Source organism: Salminus brasiliensis, chromosome 7 (genome assembly GCF_030463535.1).
Source record: "Salminus brasiliensis chromosome 7, fSalBra1.hap2, whole genome shotgun sequence".
NCBI classification, from domain to species: Eukaryota; Metazoa; Chordata; class Actinopteri; order Characiformes; family Bryconidae; genus Salminus; species Salminus brasiliensis.
This window is the reverse complement of record NC_132884.1, coordinates 30,213,381-30,238,201: the sequence shown is the minus strand read 5'-3', so window position 1 is coordinate 30,238,201 and position 24,821 is coordinate 30,213,381. Positions and strand designations below refer to the sequence as shown.

The window sequence follows — 24,821 nt, the reverse complement described above, 5'->3', positions numbered from 1 at the left end:
ACTTCAAATATGATATCCTACCTAAACTGAAGGACAGATCATCTCAGAGCCTGCGATCATTCCCAGACGCCCAGAAAATATATTTTTCCTGGAATGGGGGTTGAGGTGTTAAAGGGATAAAACTCCTCTCCCATATCTCTACCTTGATGTATTATCCTCTCTGACAGTGACCTTGAAATGCACACCACCGCTCAAGCTCCACAGCTCAGTGTGTGCGGCACCTACTGTTTAAGAAGGGAAACAATAGTAGTAGTTTCATTCATAAACATCTCTGAGTTGGTAGAAAGCCTGTGTGTGACTCAAGGACAGGGAGGGTATTTGCTGTGCACTTACTTTCTGTCTACGCTCAGCAGAATACATTCACTACGTTTACACTGTTGACTAGAGCAGGCAGCATTGCCTCCAGCGACTGGGCATGATCTGCAGTACTATAGCATACTGTAATACAAATCTCCATTTTTAAGCTTTTACTTATATTTCCAGAAGCTTATCAGCTAATGATACTGAGGACAACATCACACTGCAGTATTTTAGGTTAAAGCAGTAAAAACTGAGGTCTTAAAAAGATATTATACAACATGGACAAAATAGTATTCTGCCATTTATATTGCTACATATTCCGCAATATATAGCAAACACCACCTAGACAAGGACCGGGACAAAGACCAGATCAGGACTGCAAGAAGTCTTGGCCTGATGTTCTTTTTGATAGCAAAGGTTTCCTCTTTGCACACCTCCCATTAAATTCACACTTGTGTGTAGTCTCTTTCTGCTGGTACATGCATATACTTTGACATAAACTGTGGAAAGAGCTACTATTAGGTCCCCTGAAAACATTTTAGGATGTTTGGAGACTTGCAGTCTGTTCTTGGGCTGAACTTGCTTTGACGATCTGACCTGGCCATTCTGGCAGTTGTTTCACTAGTGAATTATTTTGTGGACAGTGCAACAGCTGATCGCTAATTGTGGGACTTATTATTAGATCCCTTTCCAGACTTATATCCATTCACAACCAGCTTTCTGAAGGCCGCAGAGAGCTCTTTGGATCTCACCATGGTGACACCACTTACTTCAACAGTCAAACAAGACTAAATGTCTGAGGTTTAAATAAGACAGGCTCCTCCAGAATCCTCTCGAACCATGTTCTAATCATCTCTGCCTCTGCCGTGCTGCACCTGATTCTGATTTGACTCATTTGAAGTAATATTAATGCTTCTATCAAACTTCTATCTGTGGATGTGATTCCATCATGTTTGGATGCGCAAAATCCTGCATAATGCATTGTTACCGGATATCACTAACAGTGCTACCCTGGGGCAACGCAAACAATGCTAACCTTTGATTAAAAAAAGGATTTAAAAACTGTTGTTTTTAGTGCTTTTGGAAATGTTATGAAATTGTGTACAAGTGTTGGAATGTTTAACGGGAGTGTGGTCAACTCAGGAGTGTGGTCATTCCCAGGTTTCCCAAGACTTCACCTTCCAATATCAGTTTTTTGATACATACAGTTATGGAAAACTGTCCACCTGCTCAAAACTGCTAACAAGGCAGCTGCTGTGGTCCATAGAGGAAGAGCGATGAACTGGGAAGAAATTGCACTCAGATACACTGCTACTGTAGATGCTGGACGAGTGAGTAATGTCAGTCTGCTCTCTCTCTCTCTCTCCAGGAGAAACAGAAGCACTGAGACAGCAGGACCTCATCCATAAAGAGAAAGAGAGGGAGAGAGAGCTACTATGCTGTCTTCATGTCTTTTTGACTCAAGAGGAAAGGAAAGTTTACAGCATCACTGTGTGATTAAGCTAAGAGGTGAAGGGACAGAGGGATGGAGGAATGGAGGGAGGGAAGCAGAAGGAGAGGGAAAAAAACACAGAGGGATTTTCTGCAGCAGTGCTCAACTGCATTCCAGCTTGTAATTCAGAGAGGCACCAATGTGGAAGTGATTTAAGCGGGGAAGACTGGAGCTTGGAAAGGCTTTTCTTTCATCATCAAATATTTCCCTCGCTGCCATCATTATTATAAATGTCATCTTCGTCATCATCATCATCATCACCACCACCACCCTCACCACCTCACCACACATTGCATCCACGCCTTTGACAACAGGTCACGTGAAGCACTGCTTTCCTTCCTCACACAACTCTGGCTGAGAATAAGAAACAGTCAGACAGCAAGCGAAAAGCTGCGTTGCCATGGTGAAGGGGCCAGTGGGTAAGCTCCATTCAAAAAGAAAAAGATCAGAATGGAGGTGAGGGAGAGAGATTCTACTCACGGTGTACAGCTCGTTCGTCACCTTCACCAACTCTTCATGCATCTGAATGCCGATTTCTTTACTCTGAGGGGAAAAAAGAAAGAAAACGTCAACAAAAGTTCTAAAAACTCAGGTTCTACAATACAGTTTACCAATCAGCCTGATTTAGATTAAGATCAAAATTCTAATGTTCTGATACACCAGATCAACAATAGGCTGCATCAGGAGAAAGAGAGAACATTACTATTTGGTAAACACCTGCGAAGCAATGCAAACTGGCTGAACTGTCCGCAAATGATATAGTGGGGGAAATAAAGCCTGGAACCACCAGAGGTTAAAATGAGATGAAGCACGGTATGCAAGGCAGAACTGCTCAAAAAGGACCACAGCAAACCATGAGGAACATTCCTTGATTCATCTCACATGTTCTGTGGACTCATGAGTCGAATCTGGCACATTTTAGAAGACAGGGTTTTATTAGTAAAAGAAACAAAATTAAACTGTTGGAGCAGTTTAGTCAAAGTCCTGACCTGAACCCTAATTGAGATGCTTCAGCAGGAACTTAAATGGGCAGTTCATGCTTGAAAGACCTCCAATGTGCTCGAATTAAAACAATTCTGGAAAGGAGTGTGGGCCAAAATTCCTCTACAGCGATGTGAAAGGCTGATCTGCAGTCACAGGATGCATTGGGCTGCAGCTGCTGCTGCTTAACGTGGCAAAATTACATGTTCACCTGGGTGATATGGGTATTGCAGACCTTTTTCCATTCAGAAATGAAATGATTCAACCCCTAAGACCCTGGAGCCCACACTTCTAAACTTTCATAGGCCCTAAAATAGAACCCTGTGGGACTAAAATATGCTAAGTCAAATTGTTACCAATAATTTATAAATTGTTTCTGCATAAGGATTAATAACTGAACAAAAAAAGTAGAGCTCAAGGGGGTTAAAAGCTTTTTTCATGCAGTTTTCACATTACTGTACTGAAAAAAGAAATAAAGCAACAACAAATGAAATCTATTCATAGAGGTTTCATGCTGAAATGCACAGAAAGATCCATTCATCAAAAATAGTAGAGGAAGAAAGAAACTCCAGTGTTTTAATATACAAACAGAAAGTAAGCAAGAGGCAAATGAGACAAAGAAAAGAATATCCCTACATCTGATAATGTACCAGCTGCAGTTAGTCTAGCACAGCTAAGGACGTGTGTAGTCGCTCTTTAGATGGGTTTAGGCTGCAGGGTGTACTAAGCACTCCTCGCATGTCTGTGGTTTGTAGTTAGATGTTTTGTGCACTCCTTCATTTTCCTGTGATTACTGCAGCTCTATGTTTAGCAGCAGTGCAAATGTCTTTTCACATGTCTTTTCATTACGCTTTGCCAAGGCTTACTCACACACCATGACAACCACCAAACTATCCGGATGGAGAGAGGGAGAGGAGAAGCGACTGAAGGAGGCGATTCAAATAAATGATCCAATATTTGACCGCTCTCTCTTTCATCATGCAAGTCTTACATTTCCAATTCTCAACAGTGGCCACAAACTGAGGACAGTGCTTCACTGTCACCCAAATCTAGCTCATTTAGATGGGCTGATATATACACAAAATGGACAAAAGTATTGAGACACCTGCTCATACATTGTTTTAATGCCCCATATTAAGATTTTATCCTGCTTTTGTTGTAGTAACTATCTCTACTGTCCAGGGACAGCATTCTACTAGATTTGGGAGCATTGCTGTGAGGATATGATTGCATTTAATGAAAGCACATTAGTGAGGTCAGGATGTTGGATGATCACCACCCCGCTTGCACGAATTAGTTCAAGTTCACCAAAAGCTCACTTGATTTAATTTAACAAAGGATATGATAAACTAGGTATTAGATGGTTACTGTAAATATTGGGCTTCCTCAAAGAGCACTTTGGAAATGGTTAAGTAGACTCACCTGAATAGACATTATATGACAATGCACTGTTTACTGTCTTGTGTTTATTAGTTTATTATAAACCAAATCTATGCTTACTGTCCTGATAAGCAAATTCACACATGATTTTCAGATGCCTGTAATACAGTGCTGTACTGACTCAGAACAACAGGGCAAAATATAAGTAATTTTCACAATATGTGATATGCATCTCAGTGTAGTTCTGTCTGAGATTTGAGAAGTTGGATAAATCAATCATACAGTCATTTATCACCATAACAATGTATCATTGTCCACCCTTAGGTATTATAGACAAACATGCTCTTCAACTGTACACACAAACAAACACCTTAGGGGTGCACAACAGTATTGTAATTATGTCAGCATTGACATTGGGCAGGGCAATAAGATTAATTAAAGTAATTAAATACAGTAAAAATGCTGTATCACGATATTTAAAGACATTTTCACGATACACAACATTTAACGTAATACATGTAATCACAGACTAAATATATGAGTAGGAACAGATTCTTAAAACTACTATTTAGATACTCTCCCATACTGAATACACCACTTCATCTAATTAAACCAGTCTAAATACACTGTTATGTAATGAAACGTGCAGTTGATTGGTGCTTATTAAGCCCTAACAATATCCTTGATATATAAAAAGCATATTGTGCATCACAATAACAAAATTCATCACAATACGATAAAATATCATCAGATTACCCAGCCCTACACTGACACTGCTATTAGACAGATGTTTAGATATGGACAACATTTCAAAGTAATATTTGATGTGCTCCTCAAATGTATAAGAAAAAAAATTCTCTGTACCACTTATACAATGTTTAAATATAGGCAATAGGCCACAAATTCCCATATCAGTGCACCTTTATCACACCTGGTTCAGTGTGAACAAAAAGTGAGACAATATGCTAGATTTAACACTGGGGTTGGTAAGACTCGCAGACAAATGTGAAATGACAAGAACTACAGGGGTCCTCTTAGCTTTTTGATTAGTGCGATGGATTCCCGCAAGTAAAAGGCACCTTAACAACGCTGAGTTTTACATTTTCAGTGTTAAAACAAACGGCTCCACAAAGAGGAAAGGATGAAAATGTTGCTTTAGCTTTGCAGACAAGCTACACTGAGGCTAAGACAACCATTCTCAGCAATTCTATTAACATATTTTCAACACAATGTAAAGACACAACCCCAGTAACCTTTATTTAAGGTCATTTTTGCATGTAGCGAACTTGTGCTACTTTACACACATTTGGCACGAGGTAGCCCAGTTGCATGCATAATTTACCTTACACAAAAGGTTACTGCAGTACTACTTGTGTTACAGGGTTGTGTTTTTGCCTTATGTTCTAAGTATGTTAACAGAATTGCTGTGTATGGTTGTCTTAGCCCCACTGTTTGCCGTTAGTCTTACTCATAAAGCCACGCCTTGTTTAACGCTGCAGGAGTTTTACATGCATTCTCAGCAACAGAAAACCAAAAGCATCAAAGAGCTAATGTACACAAATATGTCCAAAATATGTCCAAATGTTTGTGGACCCTTCTAATGAATGCATTCGGTCACTTTAAGTTGCACCCACTGCTGACACAGATGTGCAAATGCACACACATAGCTTGTCTAGTCCCTGTAGAAAGGTATTGCCAACAGAACAAGACTCTCTGGAGCAGATAAACATGAACCTGTTATTGCCATCATACCTAATGCCAGGCATAGGCGTAAGGGGTATAAACACCCCAGCATTGCAGCATTGAGCTGTGGAGCAGTGGAACTGTGTTCTCTGGAGCTGGAAATGAGGTGCGGTGGTGATCATCCAAATCAATCCTAATCTTACTAATGCTCTTATTGCTGAATGCAACCAAATCAAAGTAGAGACAGTTACTCCAACAAAAGCAGGATAAACTCTATTTAAAACCCTTGATTTTGGAGGGAACAATGAATGGGCAGATGTCCCAATACTTTTGTCCTTCCATTGTATTAATGTGTACCTTATGAATCTGGCCCAATGTGTTTTAGACTGTGATTTTATGAAATGGTGACATTGCACACTACTACAGTAACATTCTGTCCTGCTATTGAAGAGTTATTTCACAGAACACTCACACTTGGATAGCGCTCCAGAGGACAGCCAGTTCCACAGCCCAGTGGTGGGGGGTTTAATAACCCTCCGGCTGATGCCTGGTATTAGGCATGGTCATCCTAGGTCCTTAGGATCTCAGTGCTCAGTTGAACACTGTATTAGCAAAGGGGTGCATCGTAAAGCCTAATTCAATCTGATTGAAGTTGAATCCTGAATTTAAAGGGGCGTCCACATATTTTTGAAGACATAGTGTAGTTGGATTTTTGTGCTCTGTTTTTATTTTCATGAACATGTTCTTGTTCTGTCTTCACTTTATGTTAGCGTGCCTGTGTTAGTGTGTACACTGAAGTACAGTTTCTGGATATGAACTAGAATGATTTATCTCTGCTTCCCAATGGCCTTTCATGCTGATAAATCACAAAGAGCTATAATACCCAACGATCAATAAAGCCTGCAGCATCAGGGCAATGTGCACTCAAGACTGCATTTGGGGACTGAGAGTCTTTCTCACACACACACACACACACACACACACACACACACACACATCCATTTACAAACCTTCCACATTAAGGAAACAAGAGCCTAAATATATCTCGTTTGAGCGGTATGTGTGCTTTGAACAACACCTGAGACCCTGATACATGCATCTCTTCCTGTCAGCACACAAACACTCTTACAAACACACACATACATACACACACACACACACTCTGAAAAGACATGCATTATGCTGTAAAATGCCAACACAAAAAAACACTCTCTGACAAAATCCCACTGTATTTATTTTTCAGTTCAGCGACAGTTTTCAGATAGCTATGGCGTAATGTGAACACTGCACTTGTGTAGAAGACTAAACGTGATGGGCTCTGAGTGGCTCAGCGGTCTCATGTGCTGCCAGTATGGCCGGGAGGTCGCGAGTTAAAATCCCAAGCCTTGCCGCTTAGCCATCAGCAGAGTCCGAGAGCACTATTGGCAGTCTCTCTCTCTCTCCGGGTGGGTAGATGGAACTCTCCCCCTTCATCACTCTTAAAGTGATGTCGGCCGGCACAGGCGTCTGTTGGCTGTTGCGGTGGAGCTGGGGAGCCCAGTCCTTACCCTCCTACTAGCATTGCATTGCGGGTGGGTTAATTAGCACTACTAAATTAGAAGAGAAACAATTAAACGAACAATAAAAGTGTGAATCTTGTGATTTGTTTGTCTATCCAATGCTTTTTATTTTAGACGTTTTAAGGCCCTTAAGAACTCCACACTTCATCACTGTCGTCACTGTCAAGCAAAAAACTTGATATTTTTTTTTGACATAATAACTTTGGGAGTATATGGAAGCAAGGCTAGAAAGGCTAAAAGCTAACACGGGAATAGAAGCCCTGAACGTCATATCAAATGTGCTTTATTATTACATTTACATTTATGGCATTTAGCAGACGCTCTTATCCAGAGTGACTTAAAAGGTTACTCGTATTACAGAGGTGGGCAATGTAGTGTTAGGAGTCTTGCCCAGGGACTCTTATTGGTGTAGCGCAGCATAGTCACCCAGACCGGGAATCAAACCCTGGTCTCCCACATGGTGTTGTTGTAACTCAATGGCAGGTGGTGGTGTTATATGTTGCGCCACACCAACCACCAAGTTCTTCCGTCAAGTAGTTCCACAGCAGGTGGCTTGGTATAAGTAACTGTAATGAACTTACTACAAATCAGTGCTTACCAACACTTCAGCTTAGGAAACATAATTAGCTTGCTAGCCTGCTGGCTAACTGCACAGCCTGACGTTTTGATCTGTGGAGCTAGAACTACATCACTTCATTAGACTTCAGTTTGACTTGTCCATCGTCTGTCTCCAGCTATTTTACAAATATTCTGTTTGATTTTTATTGGCTAGTTTATTTTAGGGATGTACAATTAGATATTACAATCTTTTAAAATGTGTGCATAACTTTCACTTGTTGTAAAGGTTTTTTACCAATAAAAAGGTTACACTGTAATGTGTCACTGTAATGTGTCACTCACATTTCCACACATCTCTGTTCTACTTCTGTGGCATCGCTCTAAGAACCATTTGAAGCACCTTTATTTATGAAGACTGTGAAGAAATAGGACATGTATTAACACACCGAATAGATTATTGTAGAAACAAAAAAATGCACATCATAACCTTTTTAATGATTGTAGGTTTATCTGTGATTATTATCGACATTTATTAAAGGTCATTCTGAAATTCCTTATTTGTTACTGACCCATGTGTGGTCATTCCTGGGACACAGAGCTACAATTACAGCCCCCTTTCCATGCAGAGGACTCCTCCCTTGTATAGAGACAGCTGAGGAGAATCAGGAGAGTAGCCAGACACTTAACCTGAAGAGAAAGGACCTTGGCTGGAGAGCCACCAGACAGAAGAGATGTGAATGTCAGCCAGATTTGGCTTTATTTCGGCTGGTGTTTTGTTCTGTTTGAATACAGCTCTGTATTGCCCCTGTGCTGGCTGGAATATGTGTATTTGCTTCTGTGTTTACATTGTTGAGTTCCCAACCTTGGCCCCTCCCCAGGACGACAGCACAATATCAACAGCAGCACATACAGTATATACATGAAAAATAGCAGACATTGGCACTGGCCCACAATTCCCATATCAGTGCATCCCTAGTTTATTTCGCATGCGAAACACGGACAAAGAGGGCTGTTGCCTGTTCTGCAGATGCAGCACTGCTTCTTTTCACGACTGGGATGCATTGCGGCTGTGTGAATGCTGTAACCTGTGAGCATGGGCACTGGAATGAAAAGCAGGAGCTGTGCTGTGTTACTCAGGGCGTATCATGCAGCTGTAGCCCATTGTTTCCTTTATTGTTTTTAAGCAATGATATTAAACATGCCTACATCTAGAACCACCACACAGACATTCTGTAGTCTGAAGACATGTTTATCACGGAACATCAAACTAATGGCGAAGCACGGAGCATGGAAATGTCAAGGTCTGGCTGGCTCTCCATCACGGGATCCATTATGAATTCTTTATTGTTTCAGAGGGTGCTTGAGGGAAATGCAAAACCATCTGTGCAAGAACTGGCTGTGGATCATGCAACATGACAATGACCCAAAACATTCCAGTGCATCCACCAAGGAATGGCTCAAAGGAAAGAAACGGACAGTTCTGGAATGATCCAAAGTCAAAGCCTAAACCATAATCCTATTGAGATGCTGTGGGGTGATTTGAAACAGGATGTGCATGCAAGAAATCTCCCAAACATCGAACAGCTGAAAGAATTCTGCATGAAGGAGTGGTAAACATTTTCGCCCAGTCCATGTCAGAGACTGTTGGTGGAAGAAATACCGGCTATTAGCACATAGGGTATCCTTACCCTTACAATCACATTTCACAATTATTTTTAAAAAACCCATTTCATTACCCTCATCTCTCAGTGTTGTTAAAACGAAGGTCCATATGTATAAATATGTTTTTTTTTACATGCTTGTATTAAATACAATCAGAACCAGTTTTTGATTTGGTATTCTGTGTGTAGCGGGCATGTTTCCATGCACTTTTTGCATGTGCTGACTTCAATCACAGAGCAGGCAGGCACTCGTAGCTCTCCGTAGATAACTCTGATGCAACCCTAGTGAAACTGCAAACGCAACTGACACAATGCAGTCACTCTCTGTCAGAACCACTGCTGCTCCCAACGCTGTCACGCTTCATTCTCCTCCCTTCTGCCCTGCCTTTAATCATCCTGCTATCATCTTCACCAGCAGCACCAGTGACTAGCCAATTTCTCTGTGAATGTAACTGGGACATCAATACACTGATTGTTTTTAGCCCAGACAAACAGAGCTCTGTGCAAGCTAAACGCTGTAGACAAGTTTATGACTAGATTTAAGAAAAAACTGAATAAAATAAACTTCCTACGGGACAGGAAAGCAACTCATTATCATAAGAGATGAGCCGTCAGGCCAGCGATGCTTTACATGGTGCAAATCCACCAAGACTGCTGTTTAGCCCCAGGCTAGCCGGGCCTCCAGCTGAGGAGCCAGTTTGAGTTCTCTGTATGTGGGTGTTTAACACCTTAAAATTTAGGTGAAAAATGCACTGCCTGACGGCAAGACAACACAGTAAACACTACAACAGTAAACAGAGCCAGCAAGCAACTGCTGTTTTCATAGCATCTCTTAAAGCAGAGTTGAGGATAAATGAGAGGAAAATGACGGTGGAATACACTAATATAATTCATATGACCAGTGATGTACAGTCAGCTTCACAAGTAGGACACTAATACTATAAGGTATATTAAGTACTATTATTAAGTACATGCAAGTTTGGCAGGTTAGTACACAAAATATGAAATTATTTATTTGTAAAGTATAAGAGGTGAAGGATGAAGAGTTGCTATGCCAACAAACATCACTGCAAGTTCTCCTGATTCTGTCGTACTTGCGTCATTATCTGCCATTTTTTATTCCAGATGCTAGTAGCTTCTCCCTTTCTGTTTTGCATTGCATTGTGGGATAACAGTGTCCACATTTTAAATATGACCGGTTCTGAGTATGCATCGTGGATATTTATGTATATTCAACTACTACAAAGCTCACAAACTAGTTAGTATTAGTAATTAGTACACAATTGGGATGCACCCAGCGTTCATACACAGTCCCTCCATTTCCACAGGCTCGAAAAAAATCAGTACAATTGACTAATAAGCAGGTTCATTGCCATGTGTGGCCTGTTCCCTCATCATTTCATGACAAATTAAGGACATGAAAGGCGTGCATGAAAGGAATTTGTCATTTGCATTTGGTGGCAAGTGAGGAAGCCATCATTAGGTGGAAAAAACAAAAGAAACCTATCAAAGTGATAGAGATAGAGAAACTTCAGGAGAGGACAAATATTATATATATATATATATATATATATATATATATATATATACATACACACACATATATATATATGTGTATGTGTATGTATATATATATAAATATATATATATATATATATATATACACATACACACACATACATATATATATATATATATATATATATATATATATATATATATGTATGTGTGTGTGTATGTGTATATATATATATATATATATATAAACAATATAGTACAGTTTTAAGAAAAACAAAAACAAACAAACAAAAAAACATCTACTGGAATAAAAAGGTCCTGATTAGAAAAACACAGAAACGCCCCATTTTTTTGTCTTGCCTACAAACTTTGTTCAATATGGTTGTTGGTAATGAATGGAAGATGACAGTGGGGTTTGTCAAATTAGTATGCTTGGTAGAGGGTCTTTTGCATATGTGGGTCAGCAACTGATGTCAGATATAGGCCACATTTGAAGCAAAGTAAATTGGATGTGGACCGTGTGTACCTGCAATCTGCATGTAGCCGTACCGTAGGCCTAGCATGCTCAAGCTACTCAGATACTCCCCCACAGGAATAAACAGACGACTGAGAACATGACATCACACAGTGTTAGTGTGTGCTGGTTTAGGCTAGATTTGTTGCAGGACTGGACGAGACGAGACCTGAATATGCTGCGTTTCAAGTGGAAAAAAAGAATAAAATAAGATAATGGCATTCTGAGCTGATTAACTACTTTTAGAACACAGTATAAGCAACTGATTACATGCTTTCAGGCTCTCGATAACTGAATAGAGCTGCACCTATTTTAACAGTCCATTTTTAATGAAACCTACCGAAAACAAATAATTGATTTTTTGCATTACGAATCACTAAATTACCAAATAACTATCAGCTTTTTAAATGTAGCAGTTTTAATGAACTTTCCTGCTAATATAAAACATTTTCCTGTCAAAATTTAAAACAAAAAGAATGTAACAGAGCTAAATCAGTTTACCCTGAATTTTGTGGATCGTCAGAGAAGAAAAGAGAGACAAATGAGACAGTAATTTTAGATATTTTGTGTTACTGCTACATTTGTATTAGTGACTCTTATTTTGACACGCCAGAGCCACAATATTGTCGGCGCTTCTCTACTATACTCTAACTTGACCCAATTTTGATTTTGAGCCGCAAGCTGAATTTTTAGTGACCGGTCTCCATTTATAACGTCTCTGGGTTGACTTGAAGATTTCTCCTTTTTTCACTGAGCCCATGTCCATATGAGACTCCCACACCTCACAGATATAACTCCACTCTCCACTCATTTACATTTACATTTACATCTAAGGCATTTAGCAGATGCTCTTATCCAGAGCGACTTACAAAAGTGCCTTGCTATTTACCCAAGAAAGACCTTAGCTAGTTAGAATAGACTAATAATTCAAAGATACCTCTAAGCTTTAGACATTACTAAGCACAAGTCAATAAGGTGACCATAATACCCTGCTATTCGCACCCTACTCACACACCAGAGCTGCAGATGTGTAGCCTTGATGCCTAATGGCTCTGCCTTAACGGTTTTATCCACAAGCTCTGTTCATGTGACAGAGAGCTGCTCAGTCTGTGTGTTTTCCCTGCAGCTCTGCGTTCAGATTGAGTAAATTATTACTTATAAAAGCGACAGTAAACTGTTTTCCACACTGTTATGATTCAACTTAAGGTTAATTCACAGTTCACACACGCCCCAAACTGTTCCTAGTTAGCATGAGAAACACATGTGACGATGGCACAAGTCAAAAGACTATTAAATTAGTTGGCAACTAATTTGGTCGTCGATTTTAGTCGACTAAGTCGATTAGTCACTGCACCCCATTCATGATACATGCAATTGTTCAATGTCTTAGAAGTACTGACAACAATCATGATATACTCAGAGGAGCACACTGTGATGTAATTTATCACTCTGAACAAGCTGTCATCCTGCGTGAGCTGCCCACCCCTACACTCATTCAGATTTTTCATCAGCATGGCTATCTAAGTAAGGCCATGTAAGGTTACTCTACCCACAGCCTTTCTAAATACAAGCAAGTGTCAGTTCTCCAGGGCATTTTAGTTGTGTGTCACTGGCTCATTCCATTTCCCCCCTCTCGTATGAATGGAGACTGAGAGGGAAGGGCTCCACTTGGAGGAAGAACAGCCAGGTGTAAACATGCTGGCCTGTCTTTGGGTTAGACCTCAAGAATCTGGGCCATGTGCTGACAGCATTCCAACACGTATAGAGCGCACCCTGCGGGAGTACACTATACCAAACGTTGCCCTGTGGCAATGTACTTCCTTATAAATGCAGATGAGTATGCAGCAGCGGGCCACTGTATTGTGTTAACACATGCCTGTAAATGTAAATTTGTACAAGTCAGCTATTCAAAAGGCTGACTGTCACCAGTTAAATTAAAATCACTCCAGGATGGGGTCAGAAAGGCTGAAGTGTGCAGCTACAACAGTTTAGCAGAGTTCTTTTGGGCTGACAGATCTTGTCTTTCATTTCCAAGAGCACATTTATTCATTTTGGAGAATGAGTTCTGAGTTTTATTATCTGTGCAGTACTGCTCCTGTTAAAGACGTCGCATCAGCAAGGCTTATTTGCTTTAACCAAGAGTTATCTCATAAACTCTATTTATTACTGCTGTTGCTATTGCCTATTATTGCCTCAGCTCCGAGAATCTGTATGCCTGTATGTTTGTGTGTGTGTGTGTGACAGAGAGAAAAAAAATAGGAAAACTGAGAAGGCACAGACCTTTTTGAAGAGCCGGATGACATCCTCGCTGATCTGAGCGAGACGGACGATGACGTTGTTGATGTAAATGTCGTTCAGCGTGGCGTGATCTCTGCTCTCTCTGCGAGTTTGATTCAGAACCAGGTACCAGCAGTTCACTGAGGAGAGCAGGTGCTGATCTTTCCTAAAGGACACAGAATTGACAGGGATTTTAATACTGAAGTTTAAAGCACATTAAAGCAGTGTTACAAAATACTCAGAGAAGCACACTGTGATGTAATTTACTACTATGAACAAGCTGACATGTGGGAGCTGCCCACCCTTATACTCATTCATATTGTTCAGCAGCATGGATATCTAAGTAAGGCTATATAAGTTTACTGTACCCAAAGCCTTTTCTAAATACAAGTGTCAGCTCTCCAGGGCATTTTAGTTGCGTGTCATTGGCTCATTCCATTTCCCCACTCTGGTATAATTGGGCTCCACTTAAATCAACAATAAAGCAGCCTTATGTGAGAATTGGTATTTCTTGCTCCTGGGCTCCCCCTACAGTCAGGAAGTGTAATCCACATTTTGAGCCACTCCTAAAGGACAGAGGTACACATGCATTTATGGACAAGCTGAGTGATACACAACCAAAAACTAAAATAAAAATAAACATGTGGACTGACAAAGGAGCAGTGGTGGCTAAGCGGTTAGAGCGCTGGGATATCGATAACAGGGTTGTGGGTTCGATTTCCGGGCTTGGCAAGCTGCCACTGTTGGGCCCTTGAGCAAGGCCCTTTACCCTCTCTGCTCCCCGGGCGCTAGAGTTGGCTGCCCACCGCTCTGGGTGTGTGTGTGTGTACTCACTGCCCCTAGCTCACGAGTGTGTGTGTGTGTGAGTGTGTGTTCACTACCACAGATGGGTTAAACACGGAGGACACATTTACACAAATACAAATACGTGCACCTTTACCTTTTTTTTTTACCTTTTAGAGTGAAATTAATTAATTATACACAAGCAGCTTTACACAATTCTCACGAGTGTGGTACCAAAGTTAGACCAGGTAGATTTGGTTTGTTTGCTCAGTGAAACACTAATTACAATCAGTACTAGTACCTGATACAGACTGTGGTAATTAAAACATCTCCAAAGCTCTCCTCATGAGAGTTTTCTCCAAATTGGGAAATTCTTGTTATGTTGTACAGTATTTATGTTTACTTGCTGCTGTTCTATTGTGACAAGCGCAACACTAATTGCAGAGATAAAGGTTTTGAAAAATGTGGTTTAATAATTAGGTGTCTAAAACCTCTGCAGGGTACTGTGTCTGTGCCGTGAAAACCCTGGGCCTTGGATGTGAATCTGGTAGATGTTCATTACATTGTGCATTACAATGGACCAATAGAAATTTTTCAAACTTTGAATAAAATATATGAGGTTTAGGCAAGACAATAAGAATATACTACATATACAGTTCAGACAGGCTTTTTTTTTTTTACTTTAACACCTAAAAATAAAGAAAGAAAGAAGGTGGAGAGAAAGCATGCAGTGGGAACAGCACGCTCAATAGAAGCCATTTAAAAGCTTTCTTGCTAGTCATTGCTGTTGTCAATAGACTGTTGCACCATTACTGTATGGAATATGTTGTGATTGTTTAGGCTAATTACAGGGGGAAATAATAAAAGCAATACACATTTGTCTGCATGTGTAGCTCATTAATCTCCTTAACTGGAGTTGTCTGAGGACAAAATATACAATCACTTTTAATTAACTCTATTTGGCAAAAATCATGCTTTTGATGCCCAGTCAGTCCCATTGTCTTCACCAGGGCTCCTACTGGCCAGCATTGTCTCCTAATAACAGACACAACACAAGCCTCAGGGACATTTCTGTCCCTCGTTCACACTGAATAACCATGCCCACACAACAGGCCATTCAACCAGCCCTCCTCCGCTAAACACAAGCTCTTCCACACAAACATGCGTCCTGACAGCACATCGATCACTTAATTCCTTAATGCTGCTAATCATAATGACCCTGAGAGAGAAAGCGTCCTAGCTTGAGCCTAATCAGCTTTCAGGGTCGTAAGCTCCCGCTAACCACTAACCCAGCCTCGGCCTACCTCCTCAAGTCTATCTCCTTCTTCAATCAATAAACAAGCTCGAGGATGAAGAAAGAGAAGAATGGAAGAGAGGAGAATCTCAAGAAGCTGCAGAGATAGCAGGATGAGGCCTCAGATAAGCGACGTGAAGGCAATTATTTTGGGGATTTTTGAGGACAAGGGAGAAAACATCAAAGCACAGCCCCTTCGGAGTGTTAGCGGAATGCTAATCACTGCTAATGAAGTGTGTATCTCTCTCCTGCAGTGTGAGGCTAGCATTATTAGCCTGCTAATCCATCCCCTCCACCAGGGATGCACAGCAAACAAAGTAGCATATGCTAACCGTCCCACTATTAATCTCTTAGTCTCCTTGGCTCGCTGGCAAAACCACTAATCTGATTCTTCGTGTTAATGTTTCAACCAAATTTACGAGATGCTGCAAGACTGACAATTGGCTAAACGAGAATTTAATGGACTCAGGGTGTGTCGAACCCCCTCCTGTTTAATGCTTTTTCATTTGGAAAATAATCAGGTTATTTTTATGGCTTTCTCTGTAACTATTTTATGTAACTGCATTAAATACATTATGTTAATGTGTTTTGGTACCACCCTTCCCTGCAAGCAAATCCACGGAAGAGTCATCTGATGAGGAACACATTTTCTGGTCTTTAGGACAAGTATCATGCTAAGACATGAAAGAGTTAACATTGGAAGTGCTTTTCCAAACAAAAAAGAGAATTACAACGGATGAAGGGGAGGAAGTTGGACACAGAATTAGCAACGTTCCTTTTGGACACATAATCAAAGTCCTTATAAGCTAGTCTCTTCACTTGGCGGCCATCTTTCCAGTCAGATTTCTAGCGTTTGTCTCAATAATGCACAATTTTTTCAGCTTGTTCTGACTATTGTTCTGACTACTGCGAAGATAACAGCAAGCTGATTGGCCCACTTTGCTGAGAGACAAGACTTTATCTGTAAACCAACGCCATGTTCAGTGTTACAGTTATGTTAGTGAACCGTTTCCTCATTTATAACTCTGGTATAATGCAGCATTGAATCCTAATCCTAATTCAATGCCGCACTTCAATGCTGAGTTCTACTTTCAGCTCATTAGCTCATCAGAGAACCCAGCCTTCCATACATAAACCGACCCTACCCTATTGTGTTCTGCTAAATTTTAGTACTACTGATTTATTAACCCCCAATACCAGAGTAATCACGTAGCTATAAGATAATGTCAACCGACGTCCTAGTTGATGTCCCTAGTATAGCACCTTCACCTCATTCTTCATTTATTTCTACAAATGAAAGTGCTATCAGGCTCGGTTCTTCTCAAGGTTTCTTCTTCCTCTTGCCCTAAAGAGGGGTTTTCTTGGTTTGCTCACTAGGGGCTTGAACTCATATTTCTGTTTAGTGACGAAGCCCATGGCAAAAGCACCACACAAATACATTTAAACTGAACTGAACGTGAATTAAAAGCTTCTTTATGAATCCAGAATTTCACATTGTTGTAGAAACGATAAAGGCACAGGGCGAGATTTCTCCAGCTCGTCAGTGTTTCCACTGTGAGTGTGTGCTTCACTGGGACTCTGGTTTGGAAGTGGGTCATTCTCAGCACTGAGCCTCAGGCTAATTCTTTTCAAAATTGTCGAGGAGACATGTCTTTTCTCCATCCAATATTTGTGGAGTGACATTATTCTCTGCCCTCATCTGCTTTTTTGAGAATGTGCCAGACGTTTTTACTCCAATGGAGTATTCAGAAAAGCAGGACATGTGTAGAGAGAGCAAAAAAGAAAACTGGTTCAAAGCTGAATTCACTTCACTACACACTCTGTATTCAGTGCATTTCATGCCCCTATGTCTTGTTTTATTGCTGGTGTGGAGATTCAGAACATGCACATTCACTTCTGCACACATGTAAACAGGGAATTGCGGTTCTTAATCATCTTCTTAAGCATGACCATGACTGACTGTTAATTTCCCCCAACACCCTCATCCCCACTGACACCCCACAGACTCACACACTGTCCATTCAGGCGCATGGAGGGATTTAAAAGTTTCAGATCAGTCCTCTTTGCAGAAACGCTGACCACACATATCCTTCTCGTGTAATCCTACATTAAATATTTATCTGCCTGTAAAAAGGGCCTTTTTCAGCTTATTAAAATTCACTCAGCTGTTCTGGTGTGACAGCAGCCTCTGGCTTCCCACATGTTGCTCTCTGCCAACTCTACAGTTAATGATAGTAGTGAGAACCCTCTGCAATCAAGCAGTAGCCTCGTCTCTTTATTAGCTTTACTTTTTGTCATTAACAAAGTTCTAACACACACACACACACACACACACACACACTGAAGTCTTTCAAGCTGTGTTCGCTGTTTGGACCACTGGACTGGACAGGCCTTAGGGTTCATTGTCCCACTTCCAAATTCCCAAAGCAAGATCCTGACACTGGACACTCATTTGACTGAGATCTAATCTTACAAGAGACAAAGGACACCAATTATCTGTGTTTAGCCGTGTTCGCTGTGTCCTGGTTTGGAAAGCTATTGAGGGCAGATGGTTAGCTAATAAACTGGTTAACGGGAGCTCTGAGGGCGCTGCCTATTTTTAACGCTCCTGAATGAAAGACGCTGAGGTGATTTCATCGAGCTGTCACACAAATGCAGACATGCTAAACTACAGGCATTCAGCTCCATGCACATGAACACTTGTACACTTTTGGCCAATTTGTAACTGCATGAGAAATACAAGCATTTTCATTTTGTATCATATGTCTTTGTAGCCTAAACAGAATCAGAATCTCTTTATTTTGCCAAGTATGTTACACATACAAGGAATTGTACTTGGTGAGAGCAACACAAGTATGACATGTAACAAACAAAAAGATGAACAATACACTAAACAATAAATAGATTAAAGATATAAAAGTAATAATAAGCTGTTAATGGGCTGTTGTCTTTCTGTGCATCCATGTATAGAATAACCACAGTAAACCTGAACTGAACTGTACTTTGCTGTCTTTGTGTTCTTCTATACTGTATACGATATGTGATATATTGCAGTGGTGCCTAATCCTAGTCCTGCCTTAAATAGGAGAAAAGGTTGGTGCACCCTTCTTACATCCCAATGATACAAATGTACTAGTAACACCCAATCAACCACATGGGATACCACAGCAAGTGTGTGTGTGTGTGTGTGTGTGTGTGTGTGTGTGTGTGTGTGTGTGTGTGTGGACCAGAAAAAAACATCAGTTCAGACTCTGGAGGTGAGAAGTCTGATGGCTTGGGGGAAGAAGCTATTGCACAGACCAGACCAGAAAGTGCCATTTGAAGCCTGTATGACAAGTCTGCAGGTAGAGGTCTGCACAGGGCAGGTGTGTCTGTGGGTCCCTAGATGTCAGGAATAAATATACTACAAGAGAACTGCAGAGGAAAAAAAAAAATCTAACCCCTGGACCCTTAAACCTAGCTTACTAAATCATGTCTTCTTAACATCAATATTAAACCACATGTTTGATAATGTTCATTTGTTTATCGCCAGGGAACAATGCATGTTAAAGCTGTAAAATTGAATGTCTCTACACTGTGTAGTGTAGTAGTATGTAGTTTGGGACACAGCCCTGATAAACTGAAGCAACAGCCAGCAGAAGTGAAAGCACAGAAACGGGAGCCGGAGACTAGGGCAGATGTGGACGGCATGACGTTGGTGGAGCAAGAAGACCGGGTTGACACTAGATTTTGCAGGCAGACCCCCAGGTGACCCCCCGTGCCTGTGCTCCACCTGCTCCACCTGATCTTGGTCCGCTTGTTTGGTTCAAAAGGCAGCGGTTCACACTTACTACAACGAACTGCACTGAACTGAACTGAACAATTGCACCAGGGTACGCTTTAACTACACCAAAGCTGAAAAGTAAAAACACACCCTCCATAGCAATGAACTAGCAATGTCATAGCAACCATTTTATACCACATCAACTGCCAAGCAACCAGCTAGAAACACCCTAGCAACCACTAAGCAACTCCACAGCAACACCAAAGTATCCACCTAGCACCAGTACAGTATGCAGTGAACACCTAGCAACAATATAGCACCTATCTAGCAACCCCTTATTAACACCAAAGCAATACTCTGAGATACCACAGCAACCAGCTAGCAACACCATGTCAACTACTGAACAACTCTATAACAACTTACCAACACTATAGCACTTATCTTGAAAACACATTGCAACAATATAGCAACCACCTGGGATACCATAGCAACCACCTAGAAACACCATAGCAACCGCCTAGAAACACCACCGTAACAACCTAACAACTACTTGGGAACCCCAACAAAAACAGTTTTACTCCAGGGACCACAAAGGAACCCCCTAGCAACTGCCTAAAGGTGGGAACCTTTTTGAAACCATTCTATGTTGCCTTCCAGAAATGCCCTTTCTCTAGTTTCCCAATCCTGTTTCCGTTTCATATAAAAGCACAAGAAACCGGAATTTAAATATATATTTAAATAGCACAAGAAACCTGAATTTAAATATATATTTAAATAGCACAAGAAACCTGAATTTGGAAATCCATCATGTGAAAAGAATAACAGCTTTCCTTTTCATATATATTATCATATATATTTAAAAAGAGAGTGCTACTATGTCTCTTTATCACTTAATTTATCATTTAGTCGTTACTGATTCTTTTCAGCATATCACCTTTCCTGTTTTATTGATTCAAACATGTTTAATCATTAATTCTCTTCCCGGTTTTGTTTATGATTGTGAATGGGGCGTGTCTGACTGGGTGACAGCTAAAACATTACTGGCTAAAAGGTTTCTGCACTTAACAGTAATGTTTATGACTGGCAGGAATGATGGACACTTCTGTGTACATTTTATAGATTTATTATTTAAGTGTTAAGTCACGCAACTTTGTTGAATCCTAAGACAGACTAAAAATCGTTCCATTTTTGTGTTCACAGACACAGAACTCTTCTCTTGACTTGAGCGGACTGAAGTCAGATCAGTGGAGAAGTTCTGTCATGTCTGAAGGGTTTTTCATCGCTTAAAATCTAGTCAGTCAAAAAAAACACTGCCCCACCCCTGGTTAAAGCTTGGAAAACTGCTCCAATCCCTCTGGGTGGGGGTAGTCCAGGACCCAGATTTGAAATCACTGAAATCACTTGTGCACAGTCAGAGCTACACTGAGCTGAAGCTGCACTGAAACCAATGACCACTTCTCCGGCCACAGAGAGGTCAGGCAGACGCATATGGCAGCATACCCTCACGGTTAGTCCCACCAGAGCACACTTCGCTGGAAAGACCAGCAGTCAGTGGGATGAGTCACCAGCCCTTAAAAAGCCAGGATAATGACTGTCTGTGTGTGTGTGTGTGTGTGTGTGTGTGTGTGTGTGTATCGAGTGGGGTATCATTAGTGTGGAGCTGAGAGCAGGCAGATAGGCTCTGAAGCTCCTTAGGGAAATGCCTTGCTGTTGAAACAAACAGAGCAATATTCCAGCATCTGTCTACCTCACACAATCACACACACACACACACACACACACACACACACACACACACACACACACACACACACACACACCTCACTTCCTCATGTTCATCACTCATTGACTGTTTTACACCACCTCTGCTAACCTGACAGCTACAATGGCTGCTTGCTGACATTTCAACCTTTAATGCAGAGCCAAAAAGGCAGCATTTAATCTACCCTGATTTCTCAATGCTGTTGTCGCATTTATTTTGACATGTAAATAGCTGAATAATCTAACATGATTAGAGGAATGATCTAACAGAGCTGAAAAATGATTCTGTGTGTTATAGGGTCAGCTTTTATTAGTATACCAATAAAACAAAATAATAAGAAATTTAGTGTTGAGGATTTCATTCTGAAACTAATAAGAAACAAATGCAGCCCATAAAACAACAAAGGCAGCATGGTGCTTCATGCATGCTGTTTGCACAAAATTCACTTCAGTAAAAGGTGCTGTAAATGATTTCAATCCAATACGCTTGTTGTAAAATTCAGCACACGTTTCCTCATGGTTCGCTAGCTCTCCGGCCTGTTTGTACTCAGCCATAAAGCTAAGCTCGGCTCTGTAAATGGGAAACAAAGAAAGTGGCTTGGGCTGAGAAACACAACAACATTACTGCAGTCAATCAACAACAGGGGGTGTTAGTGATTGTGCAGAGGATGGGGAAAGGGGTGAAGAGATGTGTAAACATTGGTGAGGAGGTGGAACATTGGTTTGGACGATTGTTTAAAGGCATGAAAAGGATGAGGTGAGGAACACACTTATTTTAGCTGTTTCACAGAAAAAGTTCAGTATTATTTTGTCCCGTTTGTGAATTCACTTTGCTGCAGCTGCAATTGTAGCAACAGTTTAAAAGCCCACAATGTGCATAAAATTGGGGGGTGAAACAAATGGCAACAGTAACTCTCCAGAATCGTATGCAGCACCTGTAAAGTGAATTGGAAATGTCTTGGTCTGTAAATGCTTTTTGTTTTTATCATGTAAGCATGTAAACGTAAAGGGTCCTCTTCAGCATCGGTGAGATCTCAGACCACTTGGTCTTCACACAACAATGCCCTTTAGAACTTCAGGATTTGGACAATTTTGTTTCGGTTTAACATATAACACATAAAACTGTCTGAGTCACGTTTGAAACCTTGATGAAATACTCCATATTATTATTTATTAAAAAATAAATAATAATAATAATAATAATAATATTACTGTATATCTCATTATACAGTATATTATATTGTTTGCGGCCTCCTTGTAACATGTAGGAGATTGAACTACCTTCACAAGACCAAACAACTCATGAGCTGCTGTTTTCCTGAGTAGCTTGTTGAGCTGGAAGCCGGAGTGTGCACTACGTGCCTTGAGGTTCACCAAATGCACCAGGGTCATTTAGCTTTACAAGGCACAAATCAATCGGCTTCCAAGACTACTGACTCACTCTGACATGCCATTCCTTTGCATATGTGAACTCAGAACGCTATAGTATGGTCTGAGGTGATCTCTGCATGGTTCATTTTTCTGGTCAAAGGAATAGCATGTCAGAGTGAGTCAGTAGTCAGTAGTACACAAACAGTCGCACTCCATACCCACATGCTGATCAATTTTACTATGTTCAGCGTGAACAAACATGCAGTCCAGCTATTCTGTCAGACTACAATGACGATAGGTTACACAGGATAAGATTAAGGCCAACCCTCATTGCATGTTCATGTGAGAATTATTATGCTAATAAGTCCCTTAGTAATTATGTATGTGTGTGCATGTGTCTGAGGAGATTCTCACAGATGTAAAGACCTCTAATCCTATCCTATATGGATGAATGGCGACAAGCCTCTCTCAGACTGCATTCAAAGGCACCAGCACACAGGCTTTAACTCCACCACACTGGGCTTCAAACACAATCATATGACTGCACGTTTCCTTTCACTTCAATGAGAGATGCTGTTGTTTTTTCCCCCTCTAAACACAATCGAGCTGTGCCAAGAGGCATTTCATCTAGTTGCCAGCGGCTTTCTCAAGCTTATCTCCTAAAAGAGAAGAAGGAAAGGAATCAAACGGGTATCAAAGTGAGCTGGGAGGGGGGTGGTGGTAGGGGGCAGGACGGGCACACGCAGCTTAGCTTTACGCTTCAAATGCATTTCCAGCCTTTAAAGCGGAGTTCAATAAGCTCCAGCCATGATTTGCACATCATACGACTGTTATCCTTCTCCACACGCACACATGTACACATAAACACACACATACATACAATCACGGTCAAAAGCTTGAGGACAATTGTCGTTAAGACAGATGGGTCACATCTGACACCAGGTATCGGTATCGGACTGTTTTCAGCAGCAAATGGTGAAACACACTCGCAGTGTGTGATGTGATGCTGTGTGATGGAACTGTGTATTACTTCCTGTAGGAATGGAAAGCGTTTGACTAGGTTGAGGATGAGCTTTTGTGAGTATGCAAATGAGTAATGTCTTCTTTGTAGTTTTTTCTTTGATGTAGCATAGTTCAGAGCGGATTAGCAGATTTTATTTTAAGGAAATTATATAATGTATAAGTAATTATATAAGTGTAAAGGTATTTGTGAAATGAGCTAAAAATCATTTTTATTGAAAAAAGAATCCTCCTACACACACAGGGAAGTCTGGGAAAAGGACTTCATATGAATAAAGTGTGTGCTCCAGTTGCTAAGGCATGTTTTTTACCTGTTGGTTGCCAAAAGACCATCATTTGTCATAAAGACATCAAACAACCCTGACCAAAGACCCCTGAGATTGAGACGGAGACTTACTAAATTACAAGCAATAAATGGTCTCTTTAAAGCTTTTGGCTAACATTCATTAGTCAGTCAATGCAAAACTAGGCAACATCTCTTTAAAATTCACTTTCACTGGTTTTCAGTTTCCTGCTGAAACAGCTAACGGCAAGAACACAGCAATATCTCCTTTTTTCAAGATGCCTAATCTTGTTGAATTTCCTGCAACTGTTAGTGCCCCCCTACACTTACAAAAGGCTCCTATGATGACTATTAGATGCCAACGAATTTAATAATTGATTAGTTGGTGACGTCACTGCGAGGAACGTTTTGCGTCACACACGTTCAACAATCACAGTGTAGAGTAGAGATACACCGATCCGATATAAGGATCGGATATCGGTTCTGATACTAACAAAAGTAGCTGGATTGGGTATCGTATAATTAGGCTGATGCATGGAACCGGTCCTTTCACTTTAATTTGTTGGTGTGAGAGTGCATGTTTACATGTTCGCAATTTTTGATTGTCGCTTGTATGTTTGACC

General features: G+C 40.8%; 1 protein-coding gene across 2 annotated transcripts in view; it reads right to left on the bottom strand.

The window, feature by feature from the left end:
* srgap3 (SLIT-ROBO Rho GTPase activating protein 3) overlaps nucleotides 1–24,821 on the bottom strand; it is a 122,919-nt gene that overhangs the window by 50,665 nt on the left and 47,433 nt on the right. For both annotated transcript variants that reach the window (XM_072684569.1, XM_072684570.1), the window contains exons 3-4: nucleotides 13,927–14,089; nucleotides 2,273–2,335 (exon numbers count right to left, since the gene is read on the bottom strand). In XM_072684569.1, the coding sequence (XP_072540670.1) occupies nucleotides 2,273–2,335; nucleotides 13,927–14,089 (226 nt within the window). The remainder of the gene's footprint in view (nucleotides 1–2,272; nucleotides 2,336–13,926; nucleotides 14,090–24,821) is intronic.